This window comes from Aspergillus heteromorphus (genome assembly GCF_003184545.1).
Source record: "Aspergillus heteromorphus CBS 117.55 chromosome Unknown BO70scaffold_21, whole genome shotgun sequence".
Classification (NCBI taxonomy): domain Eukaryota; kingdom Fungi; phylum Ascomycota; class Eurotiomycetes; order Eurotiales; family Aspergillaceae; genus Aspergillus; species Aspergillus heteromorphus.
The window spans coordinates 416,918-440,145 of NW_020290426.1; the positions used below are offsets into that span (position 1 = coordinate 416,918).

General features: G+C 55.1%; 9 protein-coding genes across 9 annotated transcripts; 7 read left to right on the forward strand and 2 right to left on the reverse strand.

Moving 5' to 3' along the window:
- The first annotated feature begins 144 nt into the window (after positions 1 to 144).
- BO70DRAFT_98174 (sugar transporter) lies at positions 145 to 2,612 on the forward strand. The gene is made up of 8 exons (XM_025548903.1): positions 145 to 541; positions 586 to 642; positions 692 to 1,013; positions 1,068 to 1,142; positions 1,196 to 1,416; positions 1,536 to 1,886; positions 2,006 to 2,196; positions 2,323 to 2,612. The coding sequence occupies exons 1-8, from the start codon at positions 337 to 339 to the stop codon at positions 2,485 to 2,487; spliced, it is 1,587 nt and encodes a 528-aa protein (XP_025397461.1). The 5' UTR covers positions 145 to 336; the 3' UTR covers positions 2,488 to 2,612.
- A 618-nt stretch (positions 2,613 to 3,230) lies between these two features.
- Positions 3,231 to 4,685, reverse strand: erg6 (sterol 24-C-methyltransferase). The gene is made up of 3 exons (XM_025548904.1): positions 4,381 to 4,685; positions 4,290 to 4,324; positions 3,231 to 4,221 (listed from the first exon to the last, which is right to left on the reverse strand). The coding sequence occupies exons 1-3, from the start codon at positions 4,582 to 4,584 to the stop codon at positions 3,327 to 3,329; spliced, it is 1,134 nt and encodes a 377-aa protein (XP_025397462.1). The 5' UTR covers positions 4,585 to 4,685; the 3' UTR covers positions 3,231 to 3,326.
- Positions 4,686 to 5,484: 799 nt separating this feature from the next.
- On the forward strand, positions 5,485 to 7,043 carry slt11 (Pre-mRNA-splicing factor ECM2). The gene is made up of 2 exons (XM_025545452.1): positions 5,485 to 5,686; positions 5,745 to 7,043. The coding sequence occupies exons 1-2, from the start codon at positions 5,546 to 5,548 to the stop codon at positions 6,759 to 6,761; spliced, it is 1,158 nt and encodes a 385-aa protein (XP_025397463.1). The 5' UTR covers positions 5,485 to 5,545; the 3' UTR covers positions 6,762 to 7,043.
- BO70DRAFT_340575 (LYR motif-containing protein) lies at positions 6,895 to 7,998 on the reverse strand. Its single transcript, XM_025541291.1, has 3 exons — positions 7,604 to 7,998; positions 7,346 to 7,522; positions 6,895 to 7,241 (listed from the first exon to the last, which is right to left on the reverse strand). The coding sequence occupies exons 1-3, from the start codon at positions 7,671 to 7,673 to the stop codon at positions 7,147 to 7,149; spliced, it is 342 nt and encodes a 113-aa protein (XP_025397464.1). The 5' UTR covers positions 7,674 to 7,998; the 3' UTR covers positions 6,895 to 7,146.
- Positions 7,999 to 8,118: 120 nt separating this feature from the next.
- BO70DRAFT_318890 (putative ribosome associated DnaJ chaperone Zuotin) lies at positions 8,119 to 9,895 on the forward strand. Its single transcript, XM_025540425.1, has 3 exons — positions 8,119 to 8,314; positions 8,376 to 8,516; positions 8,570 to 9,895. The coding sequence occupies exons 1-3, from the start codon at positions 8,162 to 8,164 to the stop codon at positions 9,614 to 9,616; spliced, it is 1,341 nt and encodes a 446-aa protein (XP_025397465.1). The 5' UTR covers positions 8,119 to 8,161; the 3' UTR covers positions 9,617 to 9,895.
- A 55-nt stretch (positions 9,896 to 9,950) lies between these two features.
- On the forward strand, positions 9,951 to 11,635 carry BO70DRAFT_318891 (putative acid phosphatase). The gene is made up of 3 exons (XM_025540426.1): positions 9,951 to 10,378; positions 10,447 to 11,469; positions 11,529 to 11,635. The coding sequence occupies exons 1-3, from the start codon at positions 10,187 to 10,189 to the stop codon at positions 11,562 to 11,564; spliced, it is 1,251 nt and encodes a 416-aa protein (XP_025397466.1). The 5' UTR covers positions 9,951 to 10,186; the 3' UTR covers positions 11,565 to 11,635.
- A 3,325-nt stretch (positions 11,636 to 14,960) lies between these two features.
- BO70DRAFT_411872 (vitamin H transporter) lies at positions 14,961 to 16,980 on the forward strand (the record flags this gene model as incomplete). Its single annotated transcript, XM_025547297.1, has 6 exons — positions 14,961 to 15,133; positions 15,244 to 15,410; positions 15,494 to 15,589; positions 15,675 to 15,775; positions 15,841 to 16,109; positions 16,180 to 16,980. The coding sequence occupies 6 exons, from the start codon at positions 14,961 to 14,963 to the stop codon at positions 16,835 to 16,837; spliced, it is 1,464 nt and encodes a 487-aa protein (XP_025397467.1). The 3' UTR covers positions 16,838 to 16,980.
- A 1,819-nt stretch (positions 16,981 to 18,799) lies between these two features.
- Positions 18,800 to 20,129, forward strand: BO70DRAFT_295738 (plasma membrane Pth11-like protein; the record flags this gene model as incomplete). The annotated part of the gene is made up of 4 exons (XM_025539519.1): positions 18,800 to 18,961; positions 19,051 to 19,087; positions 19,164 to 19,237; positions 19,299 to 20,129. The coding sequence occupies 4 exons, from the start codon at positions 18,800 to 18,802 to the stop codon at positions 20,127 to 20,129; spliced, it is 1,104 nt and encodes a 367-aa protein (XP_025397468.1).
- A 754-nt stretch (positions 20,130 to 20,883) lies between these two features.
- Positions 20,884 to 22,821, forward strand: BO70DRAFT_340582 (thiamine diphosphate-binding protein; the record flags this gene model as incomplete). The annotated part of the gene is made up of 3 exons (XM_025541292.1): positions 20,884 to 20,946; positions 21,001 to 21,123; positions 21,190 to 22,821. The coding sequence occupies 3 exons, from the start codon at positions 20,884 to 20,886 to the stop codon at positions 22,819 to 22,821; spliced, it is 1,818 nt and encodes a 605-aa protein (XP_025397469.1).
- Positions 22,822 to 23,228: the final 407 nt, after the last annotated feature.

Consider the following 23,228-nt stretch of genomic DNA (forward strand, 5'->3'; position numbering starts at 1 on the left):
CACAAGCATACATCCATCCTAGTTTTACTGCAGCCCGAAAGTCAAGTTCATCCTGGTTGTCAAGCAGTCGCAGCGCTAGGGGTGGTATTTTCCACCAACAGGAGAAATGACCAAATACTTCCATCGCTCCAGTCAGGGATAGAGTTCGTTCAATCGCCTCGGGCTGCTTTAAACCGAAGCCCAAGCACCAGCTGGGGAAGGATCTTCAGATCGACCCCGCAATCCCCAGCTTTTGCCCGCTGATAGCAGAAGCTTGTCCCCCACATATTTGGTCTTCAGCATTCCCGACTGAGTCCAAGCTGCTGGATCAAACCACCAGTTCTCCACACGTGCACCATGCCACTCAGTGCAGAGAAACATGTCGACCGCAGAGCGCTGGAGGAGACGACCCTAGTGAGCAACAAGCAAGGGCTATGGTGGAGGGACACTGGCCTGCGCAAGTTGAACTTGATGCTGTTCTTTCTCATGTTCAGCGAGTTCACCCAAGGATACGATGCATCCTTGATCAACAACGTGCAGGAGTTGACTGTCTGGCAGGATGGTATGTCAAACGTTCCTCAGGTAAACTGATAACTGACTCCAGAGACTTCAACCACCCGCATGGCAGTCTTCTGGGAGCCATGAGCGCAATGTACTGGATAGGTGAGAGCTGAATAGTCTCCCTCGGTAACATATCTAATCTGTCTATTAGGAAACATCGTCGGCGTCGTCTTCATCTCGTCCATCTCCGATAGACTCGGTCGCAGATACTGTCTCCTATTTGGTGCCATTCTGTGCCTCGCGGGTACAGGCATGTCTACCGGTGCCTCCAGCGCGGGTCTCTTCATTGCAGCGCGGTTACTGCTAGGCATAGGAGGTGTGGTCGTTGCTGCGATTGGGCCCGTCTGGATGGGCGAGCTGGCATACCCTGACCACCGAGCGACTGCAACATCCATGTCGAATACGACCTACAGTGGTGGAGCGATCATCGCAGCGTGGATCACATTTGGAACTTTCCGACTGACAAGTGCATGGTAAGTTATGAACCACCCTGCCCCCGATCTAGGATGGTATACAAACGAAACTAGGGCATGGCGCATCCCGACCGTCTTTCAAGCCCTTCCATCTCTCCTCCAACTCGTTGGGGTCTTCATCCTGCCAGAGTAAGCCCCCCCCCCCCCCCCCAATGCTCCCAGCGCATCACTCATACAATCAGATCTCCCCGCTGGCTGATCAGTCGAGGCCGCGAACAAGCCGCCCTCGACATCCTCGCCAAATACCACGGCAACGGCGACCCCAACGACAGCGTCGTGCAGTTCGAATTCCAGGAAATGAAAGAAACCATCGAGCTCGAGATCGCCGCCAACAAGACCTCCTGGCTCGAGCTGATCAACTCCAGAGGCAACCGATGGCGCTCGTTTATCCTCATCTGGTGTGGTAAGTCACTCACCTACTATAGCCAACTATCCCTTCCCCTTCCCCTTCTCCTACCCACTACCACTACCCATACCCACCCCCACATCCCACCACCCAAACTAATCCCCCCTCCCCCTCAGGAATCTGCAAACAATGGTCTGGCAACGGCCTCATAAGCTACTACCTAAGCAGCATGCTGAAATCCGCGGGAATAACCCGCGAAGTCGACACGACGCTCATCACGGCCACAAGCCAAATGTTCAGTTTCGCCTGCGCCCTCGCCTTTGCCTTCCTACCGGGTCGCGTCGGTCGTCGTCCACTTCTCCTGTGGTCAACGGGCCTGATCTGGCTCGTCTTCGCGCTGATCACCGCCTGCACCGGCGTGTACGTCGAGACGGGAAGTAAATCTGCATCGTACGCCACCGTCGCGTTTATTTATGTCTACAATGGCGTGCATAATCTCGGTTGGACGGGGGCGATGATGGTTTATGGTGCGTTCCCCCCCCCCCCCCCCCCTCCCCTCTTCCTTCTTAACATGTTATCTATCCCTATCCCCATCGTGTGTTCGGTTAATATACATATATTTATTTATTTATTAAAATGGATCCAGTCGTCGAAATCCTCCCCTACTCCCTCCGCGCGAAAGGAATCTCCCTCTTCTGGCTCGTGACCGGCGCCACCGGCGCGTTCAATACCTACGTCAATCCCATTGGAATTGATGCCTTCGCATGGAAATATTATTTCTTCTACGTGGGGTGGATTATCGTTGAGTTCGTCGTCGTGTATTTCTTCTTTATTGAGGTATGTTTCTCCCTTCCAAACCAGCCAGCCCTTTCAACCCAGTCTATCTTCCTCCTTTCTTTATCCTTGCCTTGTGAATTACCCATGGGATCATGCTGACGAGTGTATGTGTGTGTGCGCGTGCAGACCAAAGGACCCAGTCTGGAGCAAGTTGCGCTGCTGTTCGACGGGAAAGATGCGGTGGTTAGTCATATGAATCCGGTGGCGGATGAGTTTCTGGACGAGGAGAAAGAAGGGAAGGAGAAGGAGATGGACAAGGCGGAGGCGAGGGAGATTGAGGTTGCGCGGTAGGTACCTACTTACTTATAGTACTTACTTACTTACCTAGGTGGTACTGGCTATTATTACAGGGTTTACTGGTATCATCACCGCAAGGGGCCATCTTTCTTATCTTCACCTACCTTAGGTACTAGTAGGCAGGGGTTACAACCCATATATATATATATATATATATATAGTCTCCCAGTACTTCGCAGTATAGTAGTTATTATGCTTACGATTCTAATCCACATACGATGATGAAATGAAGGACAGAAAGAAGAAAGAAGAAACAAGAAAGAAGAAGAGGCTAAGCTAAGCTAGCAAGGCTTTTGAACTCGTTATTCCTGGTAGTCGCTATTAAAAGTATTCTGGGCCAACCAAACGACCAGTAACAGAAACAGAAAGGGATCATCACATCACCATCAATCAGCGCATGCATACTCCGTCCGTAGTGATTCGTACACAGCCATTCCATTCCAATCTGGTCCGGTCCAGTCTAGTAGTCCATTCCATTCCATTTCCATGGAGAGGAGAGGAGAGGACAGGACAGGACAGGACAGGACGGGATGGGACGGGACATAAATGGTGGAGCAAAGTAAAAAAAAAAGAAATATGAAATAGGAAATATGAAAAATGCAACAAAAGTGTATGAAGAAGAAGGTGAAGAAGAGAAAGCATCCCCACGGCGGTATGCAATATAATGACACTTCAGAAGGGAAGGAGACAATGTGAAGGGTGGGGAGGGTAAGCGGGAAATATTAAAGAACATAGACCGCCGGCACATCTATGAAACCGGATGCTGTCACAGAAGGTGATTTGTACAGACGTATCACATAAGGGAGAGAGAGGGAAATCAGAAGCAAGAGAATTTACTCGGGCTTGCGACCGACCATGAGGTACATGGGGGTGAAGAGATTCTTCTCGGCACCGGCGACGAGACAGTCAGCGGCGAGAGCCAGACTGTCGGCGGTCTTCTGGGAGCCCTGGGGGAAGAAACCGATCTTCTCCATGGCGCCGACGAAGCGGTGGGCGAGACCACGGCCCCACCAGGTCATGCGGGCGATGGTGAAGAAGTCCCAGACGGAGGCCATGTGCTTGAAGGAGCCGGCGATGGGGTAGTACCAGGGGATGCTGTCGGGGCGCTGAGCCAGGTCCTCGTTGTGGAGGAGCTCGAAGCCGGCGCCGCGCATGGCCGCGAGACCCTCGGAGACGTTGACCATGTTGGAGATACCGTCGCCCTGCTCGATGCCGAGACGGAGCCTGCGGTGCTCGGGGTTCTCGTTGTCGTAGTCGTCAGTCATCAGCCACTCGTAGACACCGAAGACACCGCCGGGCTTCAGCACGCGGAAGATCTCGCTGTACACGCCCTGCAGCTCGGGGGCGTGGCAGGTGGCCTCAATGGCGTAGACGGCGTCGAAGCTGTTGTCCGGGAACTGCATCTGCATGAAGTCGCCCTTGACGAAGCTGAGCTTGTCGCTCAGGCCTTCCTTCTCAGCGTACAGCGTGGCGCGCTGGATCTGGTAGTCGTTGTTGTTCAGACCGACGACGTTGGCGTCGGAGAACTTGACAATCTCACGGGCCGGACCACCGACACCGCAACCCACGTCCAGCACGCGCATGCCGTTCTTGATACCGATCTGGTGGGCCAGGTAGTGCTCGTGGCGCGCGATGGCCTGGTGGAAGGGCTCGCCGGGGGCGAAGCGGCAGAAGTGGAAGGAGGTACCCCATGCGTTCTCGTAGAAGTCGGTGGCGATGTTGTAGTAGCTGTAGGGAGTGGGTTAGCTGGACTGTCAAGGGCTTGGGAGGAGTGTGATGGAGTTGGGATCACGTACTGTCTGGTCAAGGTAGCATACTCCGCACGACGGGCCTATCCCCAGAACGTTAGCACCATGATAAGCGAGATCTGGGGAGGAATGAGCATACCGCACGGATCTCATCGGTCTCCTGCTCGGAGCTCTTGTTGTCCCAGTGCTTGAAGTATTCGTCAATGGCGGCCTTCTGGGCAGCGGCGTCCTTGCCACGCATGGCGGCGAAACCGCCCTTGGCCTCAGCGGACTGGCCGTGCAGGGCACGGTTGAACTCCGCATCGCGAATGTGGTTTTCTTGTTCGAGAGCCGCGGGAGCCATGTTGACAGCAGCGATTGAGTGCAAATTAAAGTGGAATAAGGGGGTGGATCGGTGAAGAGCACACAGGTGGCCGCGAAATTCGAAGGGAAGAAAGTGGATTGAGAAAAGGGAGGAAGAGGGGTTTTATAACCACAAACAGGTCAATTGGGGAAGGAGAAATGAAGAAGCGCGACAGGCAGCAAAGCAGTGCAGGGAGAATGGAATGAAACGAAACGAGAGAGCCGAGAATCGCGTGAAGGCCAGCGAGCAGATCGCAGGGAAGAAAGAAAGGGGCGGCGGTCGCAGATTCGCAAACTCCGACTTTGACACCTCCACAACCAATCACCGGCCCCCCGCTGCCCAGCCAACCAGGCCACAGCACGCTAGGCCTAATCAGGCATCCGGGGTTCCGCCGGCGGGAAGAATGTGCTTCCGAACGTGACGGTGGACCCGCGCTAGCCCGTTCTAGACTGTGTTTGGGTGCCTGAAGGCGGAAGCGTATCGGGCGTATCGCGGGATTGCGTCTGCTGCGTATCCGATGCGTATTCCACCGGCTGCTTCGTCTCACAGGTGGGTGCGACGCATCGCATTTCGATATACGCTCTTGTTATAGGCTCTGTCAGCTGCAAGGATGCGCCCCTACCTGTGATTTCCAGCCCCCGAATACGATGCCAGCATATGCTACGGCGTACCGAGTATACGACACAGTTCAATACTTCGTAGTGGCCCGTAGTCTGGACTCTGGACTCTTATCTGTGCCGCCATCTCCCGCCTCCAGACCGTCACGTGAAGCAGCGGCTTGTTGGGGGCTTGCCACCCAGCCACAGACCACCCACTAGCCACACTACCCACCAGCCATCGCCATCGGCCATCAGCCACTCCCACCAGCCACGCGACTATCGATAATCCTTCGTGCTGCCTCATCTCTCATCTTCACCTCCGCTGCTTCGCATCACCTGCCGCAGCAGCACCCAGACCCAACATGCCTCCACCACAGATCAAGCAGGACCTGAACCGGTCGGGCTGGGAGACCACCGACTTCCCCTCCGTATGCGAGAACTGCCTCCCCGACAACCCGTACGTGCAGATGCTCAAGGAGGACCACGGCGCGGAATGCAAGATTGTACGCACACCTTTCCACCACTCCCAGTTCCTCGACCATCCTACTAACGCAAGTCTAGTGCACTCGTCCGTTCACCATATTCCGCTGGAAAGCCGACCGCACGGCGCGCCAAAAGCGCACGGCGATCTGCCTGACCTGCGCGCGGCTGAAGAACTGCTGCCAGTGCTGCATGCTGGATCTGTCGTTCGGGCTGCCGATCGTCGTCCGTGACGCCGCGCTGAAGATGGTCGCCCCGGGCCCCGAAAGCACCATCAACCGCGAATACTACGCCCAGGGCCACGAGAAGGAGATCGAGGAAGGCCGCGGCGCGGTCGAGGAATACGAGAAGACCGACGAGAAGGCCCGCGAGCTGCTGCGGAGACTCGCCAACAGCGAGCCGTACTACCGGCGGCCGCGCCAGATCGAGGCGTCGTCTCGAGAGGAAGGAGCGGAGCCGTCCGGGTCCAGCGACGCGCCCGTTGTACACAGCCGGTATGGAAATGGGCCGGGCCCGATCCGCACAAGCGAAAGCCGCAGGGGAACGGCGCTGCCTGGCAGAGGGAGAGGAGGTGGCATGCGTGGTGGCCGGGGCGGTCGTCCGTTCCCCAGCGCCGCGCAGGTGCCCCCGTCGGCGGAGGATATCCTCCCTCCTGCGGATCCCAACGTCACGTCACTCTTTGTCACGGGTGTCGAGGACGACCTGCCTGAACACACGCTCCGGACCTTCTTCACACAGTTCGGCCAGTTGCGGTCGCTGATCTGCTCGCACCGCGCCCACTCCGCCTTCATTAACTACGCCACCCGCGAAGGTGCGGAAGCCGCTGCACAGCACTGCCAGGGCCGGGCCGTCATCCAGGGCTGCCCTCTGCGTGTCCGGTGGGGGAAGCCCAAGTCGCTGGACAACCTGGACCGCGACGAGCGGGTGAGGAATGCGCGGGAAGGGCGACAGGCCGCGGGCCCGCGTCACAGCGACTCCGGGAAGCGAGCCATCGTGGCCCCCGACCAGAGCGGCAAGGAGCAAAGACCACGCAACTACGCCGTGGCGCCGCCCCCGGGATCCGGCGAGATCCAGTACTCCAGCTTGACCGGAGACTAGATCGGATCGGTCGCTTGTCGAGGTGACGGTGTATTTTGCTTGCTTGCTTGCTTGCTTGCTTGGTGTGTTGCACGGGATTCGGAAACCAGGACAGGAGGCCTTCACTTCATGATGTTCGCGAGCGGGCGTTGATGTACTGTATATTTATTGTTTTGTCTACATTGTTGTTTTGATCTGATCAAACGATAAAAAATACCCCCACCCCACACCCTAAAGAAAGACGCCGGAAGGAGAGAGAAAAGTTCGGGTATACTATAATACAATCCAGTCTGCAGTTGTGCTTTCACCCAGCAGCCACTAGCCATGCTTGAGCCATGCTTCACCCAGCCATAGAATCAAGTCTCATCAATCAACAACAACCATCCATACCACCCATGCCACACCCCTACGACGAACAAGGCTTGTCAACCTTAACCTGCTTCCCATTCACGCGAATCGAATCATTATCGCCACGCTCGATATCATCGTGGATGCGGAGTTCTAGATCAATCAACCAACCGTATTAGCCTCACTCCTCACTCACACCCCATCACCACCAAGCTACCTCCCCCGCAAAAGAAGAAAAGAAAAGCTTGTAAACTCACCCCACTTCGCATCCTCATCCCCCTTCTCCCGCACGCCCTGCACGATATTATGTTTCAGGATATCCGCCACCTCGACGGCGTGCTTGATCTGCATGGGCGTGTCGATGCCGACCCGGGGGTGGTTGTCGAAGTTGCGGCGGGCTTCTTGGCGCGCGCCGAGCATGACTCGGATGTCATCTGGTGATGGGTGTGTTAGTAAGGTGAGAGTGAGCTTGGTGGTGGAGGAGGAGGAGGGTATGGGACTGGGTTGGGACTGACTGCGGAAGGCGATGCGGGTGGCGCGGAGGAGTTGCCGATAAGCGCTGCGGGCGGAGATGGCTTGGGACATGGTGACTGTGGGAGTGAGGGATTGAGGGATTCAGGACGATTGGGGTGGTTCGAGGAGAGGTGGTGCGTATGTATAGTTTGTTGGATGTTGGAAGTTGTAGACTGTTGTGGTGGTGTAGCGGTGATCGGGTGTTTTTCAGGATAGACGGTCGGGAGAGGGAAGGGGGGAGAGGAGGACGGCGCAGCTGGTCGGTCAATCAAATATGGATAGTCTGGCAGGATACATAGACGAAAGGAAGAAGTACGTAGTATACAAGGCAACACGCACGAAGCAAAGCAGGCAGGCAGTCGACACCATCCGGCGACTTCCTGAAGGGTAAGGCTCGATGACCTCCGAAACAGCCGGCCGGTGATTGGCCGAGGGCGGCGCGGCAAGTCGGGGCAGAAAAAAAAATGGAAAAAGGGCAGGCGGGCGGGCAAAAGTCCCTTGCAAAAGTCGTTGCCGCCGAGCCTCTCTCCTCGTCACACAACCATCTCCTCCCACCCACAATGTCGACCGTTCAGACCGTCAACCTGTCCCTCCCCTCCCTGCCTGCCGGCTGGACGGCCGAGAAGGACTTCAAGTCCGTCGGCTCTCTGTCCGCCGCGACCCAGCGGAACCTCGAGCCCGTTGGCCCTCACTTCCTGGCCCACGCTCGCAGAGTATGTGTGCTAGCTATTCTTACGGATGGGAATGAGTATTCCGTGTTAACGATCGATCTAGAGCCGCCACTCCCGCACCTTCTCCGAGGATGAGCGCATCCAGGCCCAGCAGAACGTGAAGAGCACCGAGGAGGACGAGGATGATGACATCTCCGAGGACGAGGACTCCGTCCTGCTGTCCCGCGAGGCCAAGGACTGGAAGGTATGATCACCACTTCAATCTGCTGCCCACGACCGCACTGACATCCTTTCCAGAGCCAAGATCACTACCAGGTCCTCGGTCTGTCCAAGTACCGCTGGCGCGCGACCCCCGAGCAGATCAAGCGGGCCCACCGCAAGAAGGTCCTGCGCCACCACCCCGACAAGAAGGCCGCTCTGGGCGACCGCGACGAGAACGACCAGTTCTTCAAGTGCATCCAGAAGGCCACCGAGGTTCTGTCCGACCCCGTGAAGCGTCGCCAGTTCGACTCCGTCGACGAGGCGGCCGAGGTCGAGCCCCCGACCAAGAAGGAGGCCACCAAGAAGTTCTTCAAGCTCTGGAACCCCGTGTTCGTCGCGGAGGGCCGTTTCTCCAAGAAGCAGCCCGTGCCCCAGCTGGGAGACGACAACAGCACCCAGGAGGAGGTCGAGACCTTCTACAACTTCTGGTACGACTTCGACAGCTGGCGTACGTTCGAGTACCTGGACGAGGATGTTCCCGATGACAACGAGAACCGTGACCAGAAGCGTCACATGGAGAAGAAGAACGCCAACGCCCGCCGCAAGCGCAAGACCGAGGACACCGCCCGTCTGCGCCACCTGGTGGACGACTGCGCCGCCGGCGACGAGCGTATCAAGAAGTTCCGCAAGGCGGCCCGTGCCGACAAGGACAAGAAGCGTCTCGACCGTGAGGCCGAGGCCAAGCGTCTGCTCGAGGAGAAGGAGAAGGCCCGTCTGGAGGAGGAGCAGCGCAAGAAGGACGCCGAGGAGGCCGCCAAGGCCGACCGCGAGAAGAACAAGAAGGCTAAGGAGGCCGCCAAGAACGCCGCCAAGAAGAACAAGCGTGTGCTCAAGGGCTCCGTCAAGGACGTCAACTACTTCGCCGATGGTGGCGAGCCGTCCGCCGCCCAGGTCGACTCCGTCCTGGGTGACGTCGACCTGGTCATCAGCAAGATTGACGCCGAGGAGCTGGCCGGTCTCGCTGAGCGTCTGACCGCTGCCGGCAAGGACGGTGCTGCCGTCAAGACGGTCTACACCGAGGAGGTCCAGCGTCTGGTTGGTGCTTCCAAGCTGAAGGAGGGTGAGGCCAAGTTCTTCGTTTAAGCTACGGTATAGACAGGGGTTACGGGGGCTGCCTTGGACACGGTATATAGATCGATAGACATTGGCCAAGATACTGAAGCGATGCGATTATGGAGTCAACTTTTGAACTGCCTGTAAGCGAGTCTCCTCGACATCGAGTATCCTCACCAGGCACCGGCACGTGCCACGGACCGCGGAGTGGACCAATCAGAAGGGCCAATTGTCTGCCTTCCCGTCCGGGACTAGCGGCCCGCGGGCAGCCAGTCAGGGACGATCGAGGCACAACGTGCAGCATCGACGGAGTGCTCGACTTTGTCTTCTCTTCTCTTCCCCCTCCATCGTCCACCAAAACAGCCGAGGAAACAATCTACAATGGAGACATGCCGATCCTTGGCAGTGGGCATCTGCCACCATCGGCTACAGCCCCCAATGGCAATTCAGCAGTAGATTGACGCGGGATATCCCCGCAGGAAGAATATTGAGTCGAGTCTGAAGAAAGTATAAGAATGCCTTCCGAGCAAGCTTCTGGATCCCTTCATGTCTCTTCCTTGTGTCTCCGAACATTGCTAGATTGTGTCTGCTGAAGGCATCATGTTCACTAAACAGTCCCTCGCGACCCTCCTCGGAGGCCTGTCTCTGGCGCTGGCTCAGACCTCGTCCCAGGAGTATCCCCCTCTGGCTGAGATCCTGGCCAAGCAGGCATCGGTGCAGCCGTACTCCCCTGTGTCGAACGTGAAGGGTCTCGCGTTCAACCGCTTCGTGAATATTTGGCTGGAGAATACCGTACGTCTACCCTTCCCTACAGACTTTCCCCCTTCAACCCCCACGCATTCTCATAACTCACAAACCAGGACTTCGATGTCGCGGCCTCCAACTCCCACCTGGCGGCACTCGCATCTCAAGGCCTCCTCCTCAAGAACTTCTGGGCGGTGACCCACCCCTCCGAGCCAAACTACTGCGCATCCGCCGGCGGCGACACATTCGGGATGGACAACGACGACTTCCACCAGCTACCCGCGAACATCTCCACGATCGCCGACCTCTTCGACACCAAGAACATCGCCTGGGGCGAATACCAAGAAGCGATCCCCTACCCGGGCTACCAAGGATACCGGTACCCGGAAAGCGGCGCGAACGACTACGTGCGGAAACACAACCCACTGATCCTGTACGACTCGGTGACCTCGGACGCGGTGCGTCTCCGCCAGATCAAGAACTTCACGACGTTCTACGACGACCTCGCCCACCACCGTCTGCCACAATACATGTTCATCACGCCCAACATGACCAACGACGGACACGACACCGACATCACGGTCTCGGGCGCCTGGACCTACGACTTCCTGACCTCGTTGCTGGAAAACGAATACTTCACCAACGACACCCTCATCATGCTGACCTTCGACGAAACAGACACCTACACGATCGGAAACAACGTCTTCACGTTCCTCCTCGGCGGCGCCCTCCCCGACACCCTCCGCGGCACAACCGACGATACCTTCTACACGCATTACTCCGTCATCGCCTCGCTGTCTGCAAACTGGGGCCTCCCCTCCCTGGGCCGCTGGGACTGCGGCGCGAACCTGTTCAGTTGGCTAGCCGAGAAGACCGGCTACGTGAACTACGAGGTCGACACGAGTAATCTGTTCATGAACGAGACGCATTGGGGCCCGCTGTCCGAGGACGATTATAGTGAGTATTACGCCGGCTGGCCGGTCCCGGTGACAGAGGGAGAATGCTCCGCGGGGAATGACGTGCTGGACAAGGTCAAGCAGACCTGGGGGAGTCTGACGGCCACGTTTAACTATACCGCCCCATTTCCGTATGATTCGCGCAGTGGGAATAATGTGGGCGTGAAGTATAGTAGGACTTTGGTAGGTTTGCTGCTGTCTTCTGGAATTGGGGATGTGTGCTGACTGTTCTTTTCTTTTAGAAGGATGGGAAGGTCGAGGAGGGTGTTTCGGAGTGATTGTTGAGTATCATCATAGGCTATGGCCTGTCTCGTGTAAAAATTTGTATCATCAACTTTAGATAATCGCCCCATGGTTAGAAGAAGATTAATAATGTATGTGCCCAACACTTGGTCTCGTATAGCTACTTAGAATTGCTTTAATATCTTGTCTGAATAACAAACAGTATGATTATTGATTCATCCCCAACCACGACCACAGACTCACAGTAAAAGAATGACAAAAAAGGAAAGAAAACCATTCTCCTGCCACACGCCTTCTGTTTACCCATCCGTCCCTGTCGAAACTAAGGTCGGTACTACGCTCTAGGTACAAAGGAACCCCCCATCCGCAAAAGCCCAATCCCACTGATACCCAACCAGAACGCGGATGTTAGATCGTGGTAAAGATATATACTATCTATATATTAATCCCATATACTGCCTGATGCAGAGGCGAGGATATCAAATCGAATTATCAACTTATTCCTATTAGGGGTATATAGAAATTGACTTTCCGGGGTAGGGAGGGGGGGTATATATATGGTATCGAAAGATCCCGGAACTCGAAAGACATAGATAGGTAAGTAGTAAATAGTGAGTAGTACTCTGTAATAGTATGTCTAGAGTTGTTGTGATGATTCCTCAATTGACGAAGTAGAAGAGGGAAGGGAAAAGAGAAAAGGAAAATAGGCGGAAATAAAAAGATATGTGGTCGGTCATTATACCGAGTAGATAGTATATACTATAGCTACGTATCTAACTTAGATACCCTGACTCAAAGCGATACTACGAACCCATTCCCCCCATCCATCCTTCCCAAACCCTAACATCGAATCGCCCCAGGGAAGCAAGACCCACCGTCTAGACCACAGAACAAAATCCCGCCCTTCTCCCGACCATTCCTCCCTCCCGACAAAACACCAAATCCCAAAAGAAAGATAGATAAGCCTTAGCCTTAGCCTTAGCTCATTATTACCCCTGCCTGCCTCTCCTACCTCGTCCTTGGCCACGGTATTGACTTTCTACAGTAGATAATTAGTGATTTGGTGTTATCTTCCCCCCCCCCCCCCCGGGCGACCCCTTGTCTCGGCCCTAGGATGATAAATTCGGTCGCGCAGATACCTCCGCGGTATCTATCTATGTCTGGAACGGATGAGATGGGATGAGATGAGATGGAATGACCAGCACCTATCTAACAGGGACTATTGACACCATGGATGGATTTATACATATTCACTCCTTGGGTGTCAGCCCGACTGAATGAATGAATGAATGGATGGATGGATGGGAGAGGTATTTCCCTGTATTCCCTGATCTAGCCAGTAGGTCACCACTGCATACTGTATCTGGCAGAATACTCCATACTATGGCAGGAAAAGTAGTAGTTGGATTATTATCGCTGTGCTGCTACTTCAAGGTGAATTCGATCCAAACTACGTATTTTTGTTACTCACTACATCATCCACAGGACTGATTTTGATTGAAAGAATGTGGTGTGGCCAGCCTCCAGGGTTATAAGGCAGGAAGGATATAGATAGATAGATAGATATACTCATGCCACTCTACTCCACTCCACTTCTTCCCCCCCCCCCCCGAGTCTTCTCACCGGGAAACAGACAGAGAGCAGTCTCTTGGTCAAGCGAAGAAATCCGGTCCGTGGCAAGGAGATGTCACATTGCATGATTTGAAAAACCCCTCACACATATCTTCTACAAAAAGAAAAAAAAGAAAGAAAGAAAGAAAAAAGAATACTAACCATGCATCATGCATCTAGAACCCCATCAACGTCTAGAAAACACCTATCAAAAGCCGAGTCATCGCAGGGTCCCAGGCTGAGTGCTGAGTGCTGACAGGACCATGGACACCAGAACCCAGCCTGCAGGCCCGGTCATGCAGTCAGCACTATCCTCGAACTAGCAGGTCAGGTCAGGTCCACCGTCCGGGTGCGGTGGGATTTATCTTCCAGTAAAATAAAAATAAGGAACAGGATGACTATGTAAGTAATTAAGGCAGACAGACAGGCAGACAGGCAGACAGGCACGGAATGTCCGCACTCGGGACTCGGGGGCGTTGCTCCGTGTCTGTATCCCCTAGGAGAATTCTCAACTCCAGTTCCAAGTCCATAGTTGGTGAGTGAGTGCCTGGTCTGGTCTGACCTGGCCCTGTGCTCGATGGGTGGGCAGTGGATACTGGAGACTGGGTGCTGGATAACTAGTGCGCTGTCGCTGTCGCTGTCACTGTCACTGTGAGTGGGTTGGATAAATTCAAAGCCCTAAAGACTAACAAACGGTGGCTGCTCGGACCACAGTACCGTGCAATGTCGGCATCCTCCGGCATGATGCACGTGGTTTGATATCGCCCGTCGCCACTGCTGCTGCAGGTGTGCTGTTGAACATGATTCACTAGAGGGAAGGTGGGTATATGCAGACTGACAACATCCACTAGATACTATCCACTAATCCAACAAGAAGCACCTAGATGCTTACCGGCAGACGCTTACCGAACCAGCACAAGCGCAGTGGATCCCCAAACCAAACCAAACCAAACCAAACCAACCAAACAACCTGATCGAGAAACTGCGATGGCTTGAGTCGGCCTCATACACCATGAGGATGTTGGAAAGTCAGACAGTTCGAGACCTGATACGCGGAGCTGCAGGACGGATGGAGTTTGGAGGGGGAAGTTAGGGTCCCCGTTGGATTTAGAACGGCATCCGAGCAGATTGCAGCGGGGCGGCACTAGCGGGTTAGCCTTCCTGCTAGGATGATATTATTTGTCTAGATATGGAGTAGTGTCTATGCTGGATAGTGGGTTAGTTAGTGGGCTGGTTGTCATTACTCACGTCCCTTAGGTGGTGCAGGGGTAGACTAAAGTAGGACTAGCCAGGTAGACATTAGACAAGGCCAGGCAAGGCCAGGCAGATGGAACCATGCTATTATTGCTATCTACCTACCAGGTTACAGGGACGCTACCTACCTAGTACCACTACCTAGTCCAGATACCTACTTACCTTAGCTACTTATCTACCGCGCAGGGATTATTCCCCCCTGCCTGCTCAGTCCAGTCCAGTCCAGTCTACTGCACCTCTGCCGGCCGGTCCAGGGGAGATTATTTCGCCATCCATCCACCCTCTGCAGGATCCAATTCGGATTCCCAAGAAATTATTAATTGCGAGCCATTTGCCGCTCGGAAATTCCGAGCGGGATCGTGCTATCGTGCTACTACCTACCTAGTCTGGTGTGGGCTCCATTTACAAAAGCAGGGGTTATCTCGCAAGTCGCAACCCAGACTGACTGCTGTGGAGAGCGAGTGTGGTTCTTTAGTCTTTTCTTTTTCTTTCCCCCTCATAGTGATCGAGGTGTGATCGAGCGTGATCAAGAGCACAGAAGAGAAGAGAAGAGAAGAAGAAACACCATGCCGACAGAGATGGAGAAGATCGACCTCGAGCCGCAGGTCCTCGAGTCGGGCTCATCCCGTGAGTTCGACCCCGAGCTGGAGAAGAAGTTGCTGCGCAAGATCGACTGGCGTGTTGTGCCGGCGCTGTGGTTTCTGTTTCTGGTGTCGTTTATGGATCGTTCGAATATTGGGTATGCTATCCCCCCCCCCCCTATCATATTCTTTTCCGTCTTTCTGTCATTCTGTCTGTTGAGGGATGTGTGACTATGACTATGCGAGGATACTAACTAACCCCCGCCAGAAACGCCAAAACAGCCGGAATGGCCAAGGAACTACACCTGGTTGGCAACAAATACAACCTCGCCGTGACGATGTTCACCCTCGCGTACGTCATCTTCGGGGTGCCTGCGAACCTGCTGGTCAAGAAATTCGGCCCCCGGATGCTAGTGCTGTACATGTTCACCTGGGGTAAGATCTCCCTTCCCCTCTTGCCGCTTATCTGATCCGGGGTGAGGTGAGATGCGATGCTAAGAGGTATGAACACACTATAGGACTGTTTGTTATGGGCCAGGGGCTGACGAAGACGGCGACGGGGCTGATTGCGTGTCGGTTTTTCATGGGGATGTGTGAGGCGGGGTTCGTGCCTGGTATGTATACCATCTATATCATACTTCTTATCCCGAGGTCTCAGGGGTCGAGTGGGATGTGATGTGATGCTGACTGACGGACCAGGCTGCGCGTACTTGATCGGATCGTACTACAAGCGCGATGAGTTTCTTCGTCGGTATGCCGTGTTCTTCAGTGCCAACATGGCGGCGGGGGCGTTCAACGGGGTATGTTCACTGGAACTGGATATATATACGCAATGATGACACCGCTGACTGACTGATCGTTGCAGCTTTTCGCGAGTCTCCTGACGCCGCTGAGTCTGGACGGACTCAAGGGATGGCGGTGGCTGTTCCTGATCGAGGCGATCATCACCATGGGCGTCAGTCTGGTGTGCTACTGGATCGTGGTGCCCTTCCCGGAAGATGCCACCTTCCTGACGGCCGAAGAGAAGTCGCTGCTGCTGGCCCGTCTGGAGGCTGATGGCGGTGGTGTGCGCGACGACCCCATCTCCTTCCGTCGTGTGCTCAGCATGGCTGCCGACTGGAAGATCTGGATCTGGTGAGTACAGATCCATATCCACACATACTCCTGCTTCTGATAGACACATCCGCTAACGACAACGACGCAGTGTGCTCGCGTACATCGGCTCGGAAGAAAGCGCCAGCTCCCTATCCAGCTTCATGCCCACCATCCTCAAGGACCTGGGGTGGTCGAGCCGTGTCGCCCAGGAACACACCATCCCGGTGTACGCGGTAGCCTTCGTGGTGACGCTCAGCTGCGCGTGGCTGAGCGACCACCTTCGCCACCGGTACCTCTTCACCCTATTCGGCTCCGTCCTGGTGATCATCGGCTGGGGCATCGAGCTAGCCTACTACCTGCCCGCGGGGATCCGGTACATGGGGGTATTCTTCGTGGCGTCGGGTGCGTTCATCATGATGTCGACAACGGTGGTCTGGCTGTGCGTCAACCTGGGCAAGGGCGTGAAGCGCAGCGTGGGCATGGGCCTGCTGCCGGCGTTTGGCAACTGTGGCGCGTTCGTGTCCGGCAACGTGTTTATCACGGCGCAGGAGCCGAGGTATCCGGTGGGGTTTGGGGTGGGCCTGGCCTTCGCAGTCATGGGGGGCCTCGCCTGCACGGTGTACTATGTCGCTCTGCGGATGGAGAACAGCCGTCGTGACAGGTTGAGCCAGAGCCAGAGCCAGGCCCAGGACCAGTCGGCCAAGGAGTGGACCTCCGACGCGCAGGATCTCGGGGATGCGCATCCGGATTTCAGGTATCAGTTGTGATTTGTTGTCATGCTCGATACGGAGTACAGAGACAGATACAAGTCGTATGAGTGATGAGTGTACAGTGTAGATATGGTTGGTTGGCTGGTCCTTGTGGGTGCGGTTTGTTTAGCATCGTTACGGTACTAGCTGCTTGGACTAATTACGGGATTAATATAGCTGGAATGGGATTATGAATTTTCTTACTTTTTTTTTTTTCTTAAATTTCATTTTTCTTGTCTCGCACGGAGGATCCCCGACAGCCAAGACGGCAACGGTATATATGTACTGCGTGTTAAGTAGGAGGATCAGGATGGATCGCTAGGGCGTGGCGTGATGATAGCATAGCATAGCAACAGGACTGGATCGGATAAGTAGGATATTCCGTAGCCTGTTTCAAATCCCCCAGCACCTAGTTATTAGATCAAAAAGACAGTATGTCTCAGCCGACCAGCCGACGGGCGGGGAAAGTGACAGCCGAGGGAATCAAATTTGCCAAATGCCAGTGCCAGGAGTCCGGTCCAGCCCTAATCCGAGCAAAAGCCCTAAATTATCATAGCAAAACCCACCAACCAACCCATTCATTACCTGAACCCAGGCGAGCCCCCCTGTAAGTAAATAGTCTGTACAGGAGATACCAACCGCGAACCGCTTCAATACCGGAACACTTGAGCAGATCCCGCGCGGTGGATCTCGGGGACGGACCGGCACTGAAGCTAAAGGGCCACTAACCGCGCGATGGAAGGTTAGTGCCACCGCGCCATAGCCATTAATCTTACGCATGCAGAGTCCCCCAGGTGGACGCGTTGTGACTGGCGGGCTGGCGGGCTGGCGGGCTGCATTGTGCAGATGGTCGACAGGGATGGATGCCGAGCACGTTGCAGGTAGATAGAATGGACAGGCCCCTAGGTAGATAGTAGATGGGTGAGAGACTGAGACCGGTAGATGGAATTTGCTGAGGAATCTGCTGTAGAAACTAGAAACTGGAAACGAGGAGCTAGGAAAATAAATTAACCGTGTCAAGATAGTCGGCAGGTAAAGTAGTCAATCCCGGTTGGCAGTTTGTTTGGCAGTTGCAGGCTTGTAGCAAGGCAGGCAGGCGAAGAACCCTAATTTCCAATTTCCTCCCCCAGTTCCGACCGGGTAAGGACGATTCCTTCCTTCCTTTGTTCCTTCCCTCGTTCCGTTCAGATTCCTTCGGGGAGGAAAAGCAGGGAATGTCCGTTCTATTTCTATTACTAGATAAATGTTTCCCCGACATCTAATGCCTACATATGCATGCACTTCCGTGGATAGAGTCTAGGATTCTCGCTAGTGTACTACTACCCTGTAGACTAGATACCTGTTGCTTAAGAGGTAAGTATGTGTCCAGCATGTGCGCCACTGAGTATCTACCCAGTATTAAAGCGAAGGCGAAGAAAAAAACGAAGGAAAAGACCGGCATCCCGACCTAAGAAATCCTGCAGCAGGGTTTAGAATCTGCTAGCCACTACGTATCCGTACCTAGGATGCGAACAACTAACTCCATTGCATGCGGATCTAACACTGCATGGGATGTTGCACCGTTGTACGACTGCCTGCCTATCTATCTATCCATCTACTAGTTAGTCCCTATAAGGACTGCAATCTTTTCCAACACCCCATGGCACCCGTTCGTCCCTCTGTAGTAGTCGCTCGGGGTATTCGTCTTTCTGTCATGCATGCAGCTACCAGCGGGCTGATTTGACCTATCCACCCATCCACCCATCCACCCATCCATCCATCCATCCATCCAGTGATCATTCATTCATTCATTCATTCATTCTCTAGGTCTCGCCCAGTCATTCATTCATTCCCTCCATTCCCATTCTCTTTCTTTATTTCTTTCTCGCCCTGTCTTTCCCCCCTTCTCTATCATTTAACTCCCCAGTTCATTGACCCAAAAAGAAAAAAAAAATCAAGGGTCTGGCCAATCTGGTCCAGACCAATCTCAATCTCGACAAGATGCTCAGTCCCCTCGACGTCCCCAACAAAGGCCCGCTGTTCGTGCGCGTAACGGCCATCTTAACCGCCATCGCGTTCGTGCTGGCCGCGTACCGGCTGTTCTGGAAGGTGTATATGAAGACGAATATCGCGACGGATGATATAATTATTTCGTTTTCGATGGTATGTCTACCTACCACGATCCACATAGTCTCTGTATTCGAGGATGTCTGTGTGGCTGGATGGGATGCACTGACCCCGTCGATCAATAGGCGATTCAGATCGTGAATACGGTGATGGGGGATATGGGTATGCATGCCGTTTATTATTCTACTGACTCTGCTAGGTATTGAATACTAGCTTAGCTAACATTGACTGAACATAGCATGTCACTACGGCTTTGGCAGGCATAAGAAGGACATTGTGAGGACAGGCGGAAACGTGATTCTCACGCTGAAGGTACATCCCATCTTCAACCCCAATCCCAACCCCAACCAACTAACAAGCAAAAAAAAAATAGTACTTCTGGCTCTTCCAAATCCTCTACAAACTAGTCCTCTGTCTGAACAAACTCTCCTTCCTCGCCTTCTACCTCCGACTCTTCCCCACCAAAAAATTCCGCCTCATCTGCTGGATCACCATCTCACTCGTCCTCTGCAGCACATTCGGCTTCGTGATCGCGACGATCTTCCAGTGCATCCCGGTGCGCGCCAGCTGGATCAAGTCCCTCCCGAAGCACTGCGTCAACAACTCCAGCTTCCGATGGTCGTGGGCGGGCTACAACACGATCATGGATATCTGGGTGTGTCTGATGCCGTTGCCCGTGCTGGCGCAGCTGCAGCTGGACCGGCCGCGGAAAGTGGGCGTGATGTTGGTGTTTTGCATGGGGCTGTTTGTGTGCGTGACGAGTGTGATTCGGATGTGGGCGATGGTGGAGAGTACGAAGACGGAGGATCCGACGTGGGGGAGCTTCGATGCGTTGCTGTGGAGTGCCATTGAGGCGAGTACGGGCATTATTTGCGCGTGTTTGCCTTTCCTGAAGCATCCGATTCAGAGGCTCCTCCCCAGTTTGTTTGGGAGTTTGTCGTCTGGGGTGAGGAGTCGCAGTCGCAGTCGTACGAAGAAGAGTTATCGGATGAGTCGGTTGGGGTCGCAGTCGGGGACGAGGACGATTGGCGGGACTGGGAGGATGGGGAGTGGTTGGAGGGAGGGGAGAGATGAGGAGGAGGATGATGATGGCGAGGATTTGGATGGTGATGCTGAGAGTATGGGTAGCCAGGGGCCCATTGCGAAGAACCAGATCCTCATGAAGACGGATATCGCCATGCATAGCGAGCCAGCGTTCAAGTGAGGGCTCGGGATGTATTGGGTGGGGGGGTTTCTTTTCTTTGTTTGTATATAGATACTGATAGCTACGTATGGGATGAGTTCGTGATGCTACAATTGCTACCTGATTTTGATCGTCAGTGTGGAGGTGGTTGGAGTCGGTCTGCGTGGTGGTGATGCTGATGCAGATGCAGATGCACACACTCCAATGTCCTCCGTATACTCCGTAATGGCCGCCCACCCATGCGTAAGAATTTTAATTAGGCTGAATGCCATTTGCCTCGCAGCCACCGCATCACAGCGCCATTAATCGCGCGTAATTAATCTCCGGCGTATTCAGCCGGTATCCTCCCGTCAGCCAAGCAGTAAGCAGCCAAGCTAAGGTGGCGCTAGCCACTAGGATGCTTATTTCCAGGGCTAGCAGCCTTGATAGTCCACACAGGGGCCACCAACAGGACAGCATGCCACACAACCCCGAGTGAAACATTTTGTAACTGCATGGCCGCAGACACCATGTTCCAACTATCTACGGAGTACCACTATCATCGCGTGATGGCCGGTGGACCCGGCTGCCGATTCCTATCTCCCCGACGGTCTAGCATCCTCCAGGATGGCCATCCACCCCAAGTGGGGACGTGCCGGATATGCAATACAGTAGACGGCGCGATAATGCTGCTGGAACCGGCATAAAGCTGGAGGGCTAAAGGCGAACTGCCATCTGACTGTTGCTTGTGTTGTTGTTGTTGTTCAGTGTGGAAGTGCTCTATCTCCAAACCAAAATGTCACAAGAAACATCCCTTGCCCCTACCGTGGCAGATTCCTTTCTGGAGGCCCTGGCTGAGGTACATCCCTCCTCTGAACGAGCCATTCGGCTGAGATATGCTAACTCCCTCCAGGCCGGCGTCGACTACCTCTTCACCGTTCTGGGCTCCGACCACCCCAGCATCATTGAGGCCTACGTGCGCCGCCAAAATGACCCCGCCCGCCAGTATCCCAAGATGATTCTGTTCCAACACGAGGTAAGTTCCGATCGCCACCCATCCAGATGCCTGCTTAGGTACCCCCGCTGATCATCCATCATCCAGTTCGTGGCCATGTCCGCCGCCGATGGCTACGCGCGGATCAGCCATAAACCGGCGTGTGTGATCGCCCACGTGGACGTGGGGACTGCAGCGCTCGGCCAGGGCCTGCACAATGCATCCAGCGGACGGGCCCCAGTGGTGATTTTCGCAGGCGTTGCCCCCTCCACCCTGCACGGCGAGGCGCCGGGCTCACGCTCAGAGCATGTCCAGTGGTACCAGGACATCCGCGACCAGGCCGCCCTGGTGGCCCCCTACAGCCGCTTCAGCGCCGAGATCAAGTCCCCCCACAACGTCGGGAGCGTGGTTCATCGCGCCGTGCTCATGGCTACCACTGGTTCCCCAGGCCCCGTGTACCTCACGGCCACCCGGGAGATCCTGGCGACCCCGGTCCCCGAGCTGCAGCCCCGGCCCAAGCCCGTTCCATCCTGCCATCTAGGCTCGCTGTCCTCTGAGGCAGTGGAGTTCCTTGCAAACGCGCTTCTAGACGCGAAAGCCCCGCTCGTCGTCACAGGTTATCTCGGACGGAACCACCACGCCGTCCAGGAGCTCATTACCCTCGCCGACACCATTCCCGGACTACGGGTCTTCGACTCTGAGCTCCGCGAGGTCTGCTTCCCCGCGACTCACACCGCGTGCGTGACCCGGGGGACTGGCGCCGCGCCGGCCGTGCAGTCGGCGGACGTGATCCTGGTCCTCGATGCCGACGTGCCCTGGATCCCGAGACGGGTGCGTCCGTCTCCGACGGCAGAGATCTACCACATCGATCTGGACCCGCGCAAGGAGCGTATGAACCTGTTCGACATCGGTGCCTCAGCCACCTACCACGCCGACACCAGCGCCGCGCTGACCCAGCTGAACGCATACATCAGCGGTTCACCCCGTCTCGCATCCCTCCAGAGCAGTCCCACCTGGACCTCTCGCGGCGAGGAGCTCCGTAAATCCCACGCCGACGGCCGAGCGCGCATCGACGCCCGCGCCGCTGCTCTCCTCAAGACGCCCTCCGCGCCCTGCAGCGTCGACTTCCTCTGCAGCCGGATCCGCGCGCTCGTGCCGTCCGATAGCATCTTCGTCACCGACTCCGTGACTAACCAAGTCGCTATGACGGAGCAGCTGCAGCTCACGCGCCCGGGCTCGCATCTCACCAAGGGCGGAAGCGGACTGGGATGGGCCGGCGGAGCCTCTATCGGCGTGAAGCTCGCCACGACGCGGTACGACCTCTCCGATCGGCCGAATACTCAAGCGAACAAGTCCTCGACGAGCCCGTTCTTGTGCAGCATTACGGGCGATGGAAGCTTTGTCTTCTCTGTCCCGACGGCGGTGTACTGGGCTAGTCATCGCTACGGATGTGCGTTCCTCACGGTGATTCTGAATAACGGGGGCTGGAATGCCACCAGGCAGTGCCTTGCGGATGTGCATCCCACCGGTGCAGCGGCGGGCTTGACGAACCGGGACTTGGGCATTTCGTTGGTCGAGGACGGGCCGAATTACGGCGAGATTGCGAAGGCGGCCGCGAATGGCAATCTGTGGACGAAGCGGGTGGTGAGCGCGGGGGACCTGGATGAGGCTCTTCGCGAGGGTATTAGAGTTGTTGCGGAGGACAATATTTCCGCCGTGTTGGATGTGATTATTGGGTAAAGACGTTGAAAGCCTGAGTGTAATGTTTATGAGAATTTTGATATGAGTTCTGAATATGACTTGGGGTTGAGTTTGTGTCGAATATGTACCATCAGACGACTTGCCTGGGTGCCGGGTTGTTTCTCGAGTTGTTCTGGCGACTTGTTTCGTTGAGTTGTTCTTCAAGTTGTTTCGCCGAGTTGTTTTTGTTCGGGGTCAGCTCGTGGGGTTGAACCGATTGAACCCAGGTTGAACCCAATCATAACCAGTGACTGGTATCTTCAATCAACATCATGGAATGAATGATTTTTACCACAATCTCAAGGATGCTTGTAGAAGTTCAACCGGGTCTTTTCGCAACCCTTGCCAACAGAAAGAGAACATTCACAGTGGGTAACCGACAGTTCGGCATGCAGAAAACCCTATAC

Coding starts and splice junctions, on each gene's coding strand:
- BO70DRAFT_98174 (XM_025548903.1), top strand. CDS start 337: ATGCCACTCAGTGCAGAGAAACATGTCGACCGCAGAGCGCTGGAGGAG. Junction 643..691: donor GAGCGCAATGTACTGGATAG/GTGAGAGCTGAA, acceptor TCTGTCTATTAG/GAAACATCGTCGGCGTCGTC. Junction 1,887..2,005: donor GGGGGCGATGATGGTTTATG/GTGCGTTCCCCC, acceptor AAATGGATCCAG/TCGTCGAAATCCTCCCCTAC.
- erg6 (XM_025548904.1), bottom strand. CDS start 4,584: ATGGCTCCCGCGGCTCTCGAACAAGAAAACCACATTCGCGATGCGGAG. Junction 4,325..4,380: donor AGACCGATGAGATCCGTGCG/GTATGCTCATTC, acceptor TTCTGGGGATAG/GCCCGTCGTGCGGAGTATGC. Junction 4,222..4,289: donor TATGCTACCTTGACCAGACA/GTACGTGATCCC, acceptor CACTCCCTACAG/CTACTACAACATCGCCACCG.
- slt11 (XM_025545452.1), top strand. CDS start 5,546: ATGCCTCCACCACAGATCAAGCAGGACCTGAACCGGTCGGGCTGGGAG. Junction 5,687..5,744: donor ACGGCGCGGAATGCAAGATT/GTACGCACACCT, acceptor ACGCAAGTCTAG/TGCACTCGTCCGTTCACCAT.
- BO70DRAFT_340575 (XM_025541291.1), bottom strand. CDS start 7,673: ATGTCCCAAGCCATCTCCGCCCGCAGCGCTTATCGGCAACTCCTCCGC. Junction 7,523..7,603: donor CACCCGCATCGCCTTCCGCA/GTCAGTCCCAAC, acceptor ACCCATCACCAG/ATGACATCCGAGTCATGCTC. Junction 7,242..7,345: donor GGATGAGGATGCGAAGTGGG/GTGAGTTTACAA, acceptor TGATTGATCTAG/AACTCCGCATCCACGATGAT.
- BO70DRAFT_318890 (XM_025540425.1), top strand. CDS start 8,162: ATGTCGACCGTTCAGACCGTCAACCTGTCCCTCCCCTCCCTGCCTGCC. Junction 8,315..8,375: donor TCCTGGCCCACGCTCGCAGA/GTATGTGTGCTA, acceptor CGATCGATCTAG/AGCCGCCACTCCCGCACCTT. Junction 8,517..8,569: donor GCGAGGCCAAGGACTGGAAG/GTATGATCACCA, acceptor CATCCTTTCCAG/AGCCAAGATCACTACCAGGT.
- BO70DRAFT_318891 (XM_025540426.1), top strand. CDS start 10,187: ATGTTCACTAAACAGTCCCTCGCGACCCTCCTCGGAGGCCTGTCTCTG. Junction 10,379..10,446: donor ATATTTGGCTGGAGAATACC/GTACGTCTACCC, acceptor CTCACAAACCAG/GACTTCGATGTCGCGGCCTC. Junction 11,470..11,528: donor TGAAGTATAGTAGGACTTTG/GTAGGTTTGCTG, acceptor CTTTTCTTTTAG/AAGGATGGGAAGGTCGAGGA.